This window comes from Electrona antarctica, assembly GCF_951216825.1.
Source record: "Electrona antarctica genome assembly, chromosome: 4".
Lineage (NCBI taxonomy): Eukaryota > Metazoa > Chordata > Actinopteri > Myctophiformes > Myctophidae > Electrona > Electrona antarctica.
Genome location: NC_136809.1, coordinates 10,626,965 through 10,636,964, shown reverse-complemented (window position 1 = coordinate 10,636,964; position 10,000 = coordinate 10,626,965). Strand labels below are relative to the sequence as shown.

At 47.5% G+C, this 10,000-nt stretch overlaps 1 protein-coding gene across 1 annotated transcript in view; it reads left to right on the top strand.

The window, feature by feature from the left end:
- LOC306921132 (uncharacterized protein) overlaps window positions 1-10,000 on the top strand; it is a 27,053-nt gene that overhangs the window by 8,289 nt on the left and 8,764 nt on the right. The window contains exons 2-4 of the mRNA XM_079498244.1: window positions 6,880-6,930; window positions 8,094-8,158; window positions 9,399-10,000. The exon at window positions 9,399-10,000 is cut by the window's right edge and continues 131 nt beyond it. Coding sequence (XP_079354370.1) covers window positions 6,880-6,930; window positions 8,094-8,158; window positions 9,399-10,000 — 718 coding nt within the window. The remainder of the gene's footprint in view (window positions 1-6,879; window positions 6,931-8,093; window positions 8,159-9,398) is intronic.

Genomic DNA, 10,000 nt, shown 5'->3' with positions numbered 1-10,000 from the left:
AACTAACCCCAGGACCCCACCCCCAGGGGTCCTTAACATTTACTCAACATGGTGATTTTAGCTTTCAATTCTTAACGCCTCGACATTCACCTTCAGTAATAGCCGACTCCACTCCATTCCTTCCTCCCCAGAATGTGCAGAATAACAGCCAATCAGACTTTGAACATTAACTCTGATTATTTTAGGGCGGTACGCAGATGATCAGCCTAATGTGCATGAGTGAATTGTTTTCTCACTCAACAGTAAACAAACCAACAGAAAGTGTGTACAGGCTTTTTTCACATTTCTACAGTTTTTTTTAAAGTCAAAGTATTACATCGTCACCTTATTAAACTAATTGCCTAAGTAATTTTTTCAAGGTTTTCAGGAAACACAAAAAACTGTGCCAAATGTAGAATATATTATATTTCTTAATTATTTCAATTCCAAAAAATATGAAAGAATATGACTATTGACATACAAATAAAGGTGTATGTCAATCATGTAACATGTAAGGATAAAATTACTTAGGCCAATATCTGAACATGCCATTTTAACTTAGGCAATTATAAACCTTATTTAGGCCAAATTACTTCTGCAGTAAGTGACTTAGGCAAAATGTTTTTATTCCAATAATTTTTAATAGACCATGGTTTAGGGTCAGCCACAGAGTGTTTAAAATAATATCAGAGCACAAAGACATTTGATACTGAATGGGAGTGAATGGGACTGAATGGGACTGAATGGGAGTGAATGAGAGGTACTGTTACTATGGGACTGATACTATGGGACTGATACTATGGGACTGAATGGGAGGGAATGGGACTGAATGAGACTGAATGGGACTGAATGGGAGGTAGTTACTATGGGAGTGAATGGGAGTGAATGGGAGGTACTGTTAATATGGGACTGATACTATGGGAGTGAATTGGACTGAATGGGAGTGAATTGGACTGACTGGGAGTGAATGGGAGGTACTGTTACTATGGGAGTGAATGGGAGTGAATGGGAGTGAATGGGACGGAATGGGACTGAATGGGACTGAATGGGACTGAATGGGAGTGAAAGGGAGTGAATGGGAGTGAATGGGAGGTACTGTTACTGTGGGACTGATACTATGGGAGTGAATGGGACTGAATGGGAGTGAATGGGAGGTACTGTTACTATGGGACTGATACTATGGGAGTGAATGGGACTGAATGGGAGTGAATGGGATGAATGGGAGTGACAGACCCATAGTAATAGTAGCTCCCATTCAGTCCCATTCACTCCCATTCAGTCCAGTTCACTCCCATTCACTCCCATAGTAACAGTACCCCCCATTCACTCCCATAGTAACAGTACCCCCCATTCACTCCCATTCACTCCCATAGTATCAGTATCAGTGTTTAAAATAATATCAGAGCACAAAGACATTTGATACTGAATGGGAGTGAATGGGAGTGAATGGGACTGAATGGGAGTGAATGGGAGGTACTGTTACTATGGGACTGATATTATGGGAGTGAATGGGACTGAATGGGAGGTACTGTTACTATGGGACTGATATTATGGGAGTGAATGGGAGGGAATGGGACTGAATGGGACTGAATGGGAGGTAGTTACTATGGGAGTGAATGGGAGTGAATGGGAGGTACTGTTACTATGGGACTGATACTATGGGAGTGAATTGGACTGAATGGGAGTGAATTGGACTGAATGGGAGTGAATGGGAGGTACTGTTACTATGGGAGTGAATGGGAGTGAATGGGACTGAATGGGAGTGAACGGGAGTGAACGGGAGTGAATGGGACTGAATGGGAGTGAATGGGAGGTACTGTTACTATGGGACTGATACTATGGGAGTGAATGGGACTGAATGGGAGTGAATGGGATGAATGGGAGTGACAGTCCCATAGTAACAGTACCTCCCATTCACTCCCACTCACTCCCATTCACTCCCATTCACTCCCTTTCACTCTGAATGGGAGTGAATGGGAGTGACAGTCCCATAGTAACAGTAGCTCCCATTCACTCCCATTCAGTCCCATTCACTCCCATTCACTCCCATTCAGTCCAGTTCACTCCCATTCACTCCCATAGTAACAGTACCCCCCATTCACTCCCATTCACTCCCATAGTATCAGTCCCATAGTAACAGTACCTCCCATTCACTCCGATTCAGTCCCATTCACTCCCATTCACTTCCATTCACTCCTATTCACTCCCATTCATTCCCATTCACTCCCATTCACTCCCATTCACTCCCATAGTATCAGTCCCATAGTAACAGTACCTCCCATTCACTCCCATTCACTCCGATAGTATCAGTCCCATAGTAACAGTACCTCCCATTCACTCCCATTCACTCCCATAGTATCAGTCCCATAGTAACAGTACCTCCCATTCACTCCCATTCAGTCCCATTCACTCCCATTCACTCCCATAGTATCAGTTCCATAGTACAGTGCCTCCCATTCACTCCCATTCAGTCCCATTCATTCCCATTCACTCCCATTCAGTCCCATTCACTCCCATTCAGTCCCATTCACTCCCATTCATTCCCATTCACTCCCATAGTATCAGTCCCATAGTAACAGTACCTCCCATTCACTCCCATTCAGTCCCATTCACTCCCATTCTATCAGTCCCATAGTAACAGTACCTCCCATTCACTCCCATTCAGTCCCATTCGCTCCCATTCAGTCCCATTCTATCAGTCCCATAGTAACAGTACCTCCCATTCACTCCCATTCACTCCCATAGTATCAGTCCCATAGTAACAGTACCTCCCATTCACTCCCATTCACTCCCATAGTATCAGTCCCATAGTAACAGTACCTCCCATTCACTCCCATAGTATCAGTCCCATAGTAACAGTACCTCCCATTCACTCCCATTCAGTCCCATTCACTCCCATTCACTCCCATAGTATCAGTCCCATAGTACAGTGCCTCCCATTCACTCCCATTCAGTCCCATTCATTCCCATTCACTCCCATTCATTCCCATGCACTCCCATTCAGTCCCATTCACTCCCATTCAGTCCCATTCACTCCCATTCATTCCCATTCACTCCCATAGTATCAGTCCCATAGTAACAGTACCTCCCATTCACTCCCATTCAGTCCCATTCACTCCCATTCTATCAGTCCCATAGTAACAGTACCTCCCATTCACTCCCATTCAGTCCCATTCGCTCCCATTCAGTCCCATTCTATCAGTCCCATAGTAACAGTACCTCCCTTTCACTCCCATTCACTCCCATTCTATCAGTCCCATAGTAACAGTACCTCCCATTCACTCCCATTCACTCCCATAGTATCAGTCCCATAGTACAGTACCTCCCATTCACTCCCATTCACTCCCATTCAGTCCCATTCTATCAGTCCCAAAGTAACAGTACCTCCCATTCACTCCCATTCACTCCCATTCACTCCCATTTTGAAAGGTGTGTTAAAATGGCCTAAGTCACATTTTATTATGACTTAGGCAAAATAAAATGGCCTAAGTCTCACTCTTGACATAGGCCATTTTTTTAATAGGGTGTAACAGTAAGGCCTTTTACGTTAGGGCTTAGGCGATTTTACCAGAGGTGGCCAGCATCACCAGGAGTTGATTTAGGCCAAAAACTAATTTTCGGCAAAAAATGACTTAGGCCATTAGTTTAATAAGGTGACGACATAAGGAAGAGGCACATACGGTGAAAATAGCAGATCTACAAGCACACAATGCCTCGCACTGCGAGGTGTTGCGAGCTTGTTGAACATTTATTTCCCCCCCACAATATTTAACTGTGGAAGCGAGTTAAACGTAATGCCTACAACTCAAAGTGATTGTCGGGATGGGAGATCGCCAGCTCAAATATGATTATTTTGTGGGGTCGCAGTTTGGGAACCCTTGCTCTACACTGTACTTAGAGTAGAAGTATCTTCACTCTAAGTACTCCTCACTATGCCTCACATACAGCCATTATTGATTCCTCCCCACACACATGTTGTTGTCACTGCCACTGACTCTTCATATATAAAGCCCTGGTCGGGAAATTACCATCATATATTTCATCCATGTTACATCAGAAACCTAGTCGCATTGTAACTCGCTCCAGTGATTGGCTAGGCCTTCTGGTCCCTTTTGCCAACTCTGAACTTGGAAAGGCTGCTTTCAGCATCGGTGCACCTGATTCTTGGAATGTCTTGCAACAAGAACTTAAACTTAATACCCTGGCATCAATTGGTCATTTTAGGAATTTACTCAATAACCGTCCATCACCTGTATGTTGCTGTTTTAACTGATTGCTGAATATATAATTATATTAACGGTTTGTTGTAACTAATATTGTTGTTGTTGTATTACTGTTTTTTGTATGTAATCTCGGCATCATTGTAAATGAGGGGTTCCCTCAATGGTCACTCAATGGGACTTACCTGCCAGCGAGGAGCCCCCACCAAGACGACGTAGAAGAGCCTTCGTCCTCATACTTCCCCCCGCTCAACACTCCCTGCTGACAGCCTGGTGCTGCCCCAGCCAGCCCGTCTAGGAATACATGCAGTGACACTTAGCACCGCTGACCCAGCCCGTAGGAATACAATACATGCAGCGACACTTAGCACCCCCAACCACGTGACACTTAGCACCCCCAACCACGTGACACTTAGCACCCCCAACCACGTGACACTTAGCACCCCAACCACGTGCCAATTGTGTTCGTGTACTGTAGATGCACGACAACTCCAGAATCCAGATGTACAGCAGCAGATTTGAATCCACGACTTCCGCGGTGGTGGGCAGGCACTTTGCACTACCCCAATGCTTTTATATACTGTATGTATATATATATATATGTATATATATAATGTTGTCATTCTACACACACACGAGATCGAGTGATCGAGACAAAGATTTGAAATAATGGTGCTATCCATTTGAAGTCATATGGCCCAGAAAGAGGCACATGTAGTGAAAATAGCAGATCTACAAGCTCATATTGCCAGACTCAAATCACACTGTCGTGTGGTATTTGAGTCTGGAGATGCTGTGTATGGATCTTGTTTCCCGGGGGGCGGGTTCAAACATTTTCTCTTTGACGCAATTGGTTAGAGCTACTGTCAGTCAAAGGTCAATGTACCATAGCCCGCCCATATTGCATACCGTGTCCCGATTGGCCACACCAGTTCTCTGGTGTAGGAAATGGGCATACAATTGAGCCTCTCCAGACCGTAATCCGCCGGCAGGCAAATTTTTTTTTCAGCCAACGGCTGATTCGGTCTGGCTTATTAGCCAGGCTATCGCATTACTACAATGCTCCCTCCACCTCCTCAGTAGTACGTAATGTACTAGCACACACTCTTACATGTATGTCTGTTCTCATCCCCCTGCTATAGGGGAGGTTGCACAGGTTGTTGTGGAGCTTCAAAGCCAAATATAAACATTTCATTGCAATGTTCAGACTACCGAGAGTTCATAGGCTACTGAACTGAAGTGTTCGTTACTGCCTCACCTAATGCAATGGTTGTAGTTCAGTACTGTTTAGTTTAGTACTTTAGTACGCTGGTACTTCTATAGGTTCAAATAACATCTGGCATGTGTACATGACCACCCTTGTTCTTGTCACGGTGCTCATGAGTGAACCCGAGGCCCTGATAACCAGAGTCACGCTCTGCCAACCCGGACTGTGCGAGAGAGTTCATACGGTCAGTCTGTTGGCCTCAAAGCTCATCAGCGGCGAGCGCACATCCTCCGTTTCTTGGTGCTGAGCCAAACCGTAAAAACAGAATCATGAAACACAAAGCGGGGGCTCGCGTCTCACTTTTGAATGCTCCAAATGTGTATATTAATATTTACGACAACAGCAGATGTGACGATTCTGTCTTTTCGACCCTTTCGGTCTTTTTCAAGTATGTTATGTTATTGTAAGCTCTTGGTTTAACCACTTAAACTTAAGACCTTCACAGGAAAATAGCAGATGGACAAGCGCTTATTATATCGATGGGTTATTTTCAGCGGAAGCTTTTTCCCCCACACCATAACAGAAAAGACTCTAGCATAGGGCCCTGAGGAACTCCGCTCAACAATATGGGGTTTCCGGTCAATGTTGCTGTAAATAGTAGGTACAGAGCAGAGCAGTAAGAGGATTGGTTGGCTTTACCTGAGGTCAGAGTGAGGTAACACACACACGCACACACACACGCACGCACACACACACGCACGCACGCACACACACACGCACGCACGCACGCACGCACGCACGCACGCACGCACGCACGCACGCACGCACGCACGCACGCAAACACACACACACACACACACGCTCACACAGACACACGCACGCACGCACGCACGCACGCACACACACACACACACACACAGCCAAACAAGTTCTGCTGCTGACAACTGGAACTCAACTCGTTCAGCTGATACTGATTCCAATGTTAGGAGGAAAAATGGCTGATCTGGGCTTTATATCGTTGCTGTTCTGTTCGGCAGAAACCTCTTATGTCACCTTTTGTGTGTTTTTTCATAAATTAATGGCCTACTTGGTCATACTACACTAACTACAGCATCACACAAAAGCGGATTCACCGTTTTGACCGAGACGGGAGGAAACAGCGTTTTCAAAGATTTCCACTCTGGAAGTGGAAGGTGTTTTCACTTTGTTGCGTTTTCGACCCCCGAAGACGCCGTTCTTGTCTAAACGGACCCCCACAAACGATACTTTCTTTTTCCGTTGTCTATGGACAGCGTTCTCGTGTAAAAGGGGCCTTATTCTGGGAATGTCATAATTAATAGGCCAACATTGACCGGGAAAAACATATAACCGAAAATTCTCATCAGCTGTTTCTCTTTCTCTCTCTCTCTCTCTCTCTCTCTCTCTCTCTCTCTCTCTCTCTCTCTCTCTCTCTCTCTCTCTCTCTCTCTGCAGGGGGGGAAAGCCCCTGGGAAGTCAGGGAGTCGATCCAGCAACGTCTCCAAGGTAACGACTGAACGTCAGAGTCAGAGTCTTATGAGCTATAGGTGGAGAGGTAGCGCCACACAGACAGACAGACAGACAGTGATGGAGTCTTATGAGCTATAGGCGGAGAGGTGACGCCACACAGACAGACAGACAGTGATGGAGTCTTATGAGCTATAGGCGGAGAGGTAGCGCCACACAGACAGACAGACAGTGATGGAGTCTTATGAGCTATAGGCGGAGAGGTGACGCCACACAGACAGACAGACAGTGATGGAGTCTTATGAGCTATAGGCGGAGAGGTGACGCCACACAGACAGACAGACAGTGATGGAGTCTTATGAGCTATAGGCGGAGAGGTGACGCCACACAGACAGACAGACAGTGATGGAGTCTTATGAGCTATAGGTGGAGAGGTAGCGCCACACAGACAGACAGACAGACAGTGATGGAGTCTTATGAGCTATAGGTGGAGAGGTAGCGCCACACAGACAGACAGACAGACAGTGATGGAGTCTTATGAGCTATAGGTGGAGAGGTAGCGCCACACAGACAGACAGACAGACAGACAGACAGACAGACAGACAGACAGACAGACAGGGATGGAGAGTCTTATGAGCTATAGGTGGAGAGGTAGCGCCACACAGACAGACAGACAGACAGACAGACAGACAGACAGACAGACAGACAGACAGACAGACAGACAGACAGACAGACAGACAGACAGACAGACAGGGATGGAGAGTCTTATGAGCTATAGGTGGAGAGGTAGCGCCACACAGACAGACAGACAGACAGACAGACAGACAGACAGACAGACAGACAGACAGACAGACAGGGATGGAGAGTCTTATGAGCTATAGGTGGAGAGGTAGCGCCACACAGACAGACAGACAGACAGACAGACAGACAGACAGACAGACAGACAGTGATGGAGAGTCTTATGAGCTATAGGCGGAGAGGTGACGCCACACAGACAGATAGACAGAGATGGAGTCATATGAGCTATAGGCTCATACTACGTACAGTATATAGCGTAACACTGCATTAAAATAACAACCTGAGGCATTGATTTATTTGATTATAGAATCATATTACTGTTTATTTCACGTTAAGATGTGGTGATGACATTGAATCGGTGTTAACAAGACTTAAGAGGTTGTTGTGTTGTTGGTTCATTGCAGGCCAGTAACTCTGCAAAAAAAGCTTCACAAACGCCGGCCACTCCCTCAACGCAGGACATATGCAGGTAAGACAGCTGTCTTTTTTTTTTATGAATTGAACATGGTGGACCCTGTTGTAAACAAGTGTAATGCTTAATTGGGTCGTCCACTCACAGTTAACAGCCTTTGTATTGAGTTTGTGCTTGAAATGTACTGTAATTCTGCAAACTGTTAATAAAATATTCAATCAATCAATCAAAAGTCTCTCCACCTGGTAACCACCGAGCAGAACGTCTCTGTCTCTCCACCTGGTAACCACCTGGTAACCACCTGGTAACCACCGAGCAGAACGTCTCTGTCTCTCCACCTGGTAACCACCTGGTAACCACCTGGTAACCACCCAGCAGAACGTCTCTGTCTCTCCACCTGGTAACCACCTGGTAACCACCTGGTAACCACCCAGCAGAACGTCTCTGTCTCTCCACCTGGTAACCACCTGGTAACCACCCAGCAGAACGTCTCTGTCTCTCCACCTGGTAACCACCTGGTAACCACCCAGCAGAACGTCTCTGTCTCTCCACCTGGTAACCACCTGGTAACCACCTGGTAACCACCCAGCAGAACGTCTCTGTCTCTCCACCTGGTAACCACCTGGTAACCACCTGGTAACCACCCAGCAGAACGTCTCTGTCTCTCCACCTGGTAACCACCTGGTAACCACCCAGCAGAACGTCTCTGTCTCTCCACCTGGTAACCACCTGGTAACCACCCAGCAGAACGTCTCTGTCTCTCCACCTGGTAACCACCTGGTAACCACCGAGCATTACGTCTCTGTCGAGTGGAAACCTTTATTATGTCCAGAAAAAGATTAAAATTCAAAAGTAGCAAAAGTAGCCCGGTTTGTAGCCCGTCGTGAGCTGGGGGGCGGGGGGTCCGGGGGCCTCTGGCCAGTCACTTGGTGGCGGCCTGGGGGTCTCCGGAACTTCTGTCTCCACAGGGTGCGAGCGAGGGCTGGATGCAGGCCGGGCCTGCGACAAATATGGGTATATATATCTACTGTATCATGTCTCCAGCTCTTTCCTGCCTTGCCTTACTCTTAATTTGAAAAATGCTGTATTGCTGTAGTTTATGTCAAGCTGTTTGTCTGTTTATCTTTGGGTTTGTTTTGTTGTTGTTGTTTTTTGGTTTGTTTGGTTTATGTTGTCTGTTTCATTATTTGAAAAATTGTGTGTGTGTGTGTGTGTGTGTGTGTGTGTGTGTGTGTGTGTGTGTGTGTGTGTGTGTGTGTGTGTGTGTGTGTGTGTGTGTGCGTGTGCGTGCGCTCAGCCCCGGCCAGTTGCCCGTGGAGAAGGACACCTCGGTGAAGGTGCAGGCGCCCCAGAAGAAGCAGGAGGCCACCTCAGTGAAGGTGGGCCCGTCGGCCCCCCAGACCCCCCAGAAGAAGCAGGTGAAACGCCGTCACCACCGCAAGACGAGTAGCAGTGCCTCGGCGGACGCCGGCAAACAGAGCCCTCCTCCCGGCGTGGGCTCCGACCACAGCCCAGAGAAGAAGGTGGAGAAGAAGAGGGTGGTGCGGACGCCGGGGGGGGTGTGCCGGGAGCGCCAGCTGCCCACGCGCGCCCAAGACTGGGAGGACTCGTCGTCGTCCGAGGATGACGGCGGGGAGGCGTGGACCGAGGCGCGCAGCTGGAGCAAGGAGAAGGCCCGGAGAGGAGGCCGGCTCCGCAGCGAGACGGGCGGCGACGAGAGGGCCACGGATCAGGTGAAGGATGAGGTCAGGGATGAGGTCATGGATGAGGTCAAGGATGAGGCTACGGATGAGGTCAAGGATGAGGCTATGGATGAGGTCACCATGGATCAGGTCATGGAGCTGCAGTCCGTCTGCTCCCAGGAAGGGAGCGAAGAGGAGGAGGAGAAGGAGAACCAGG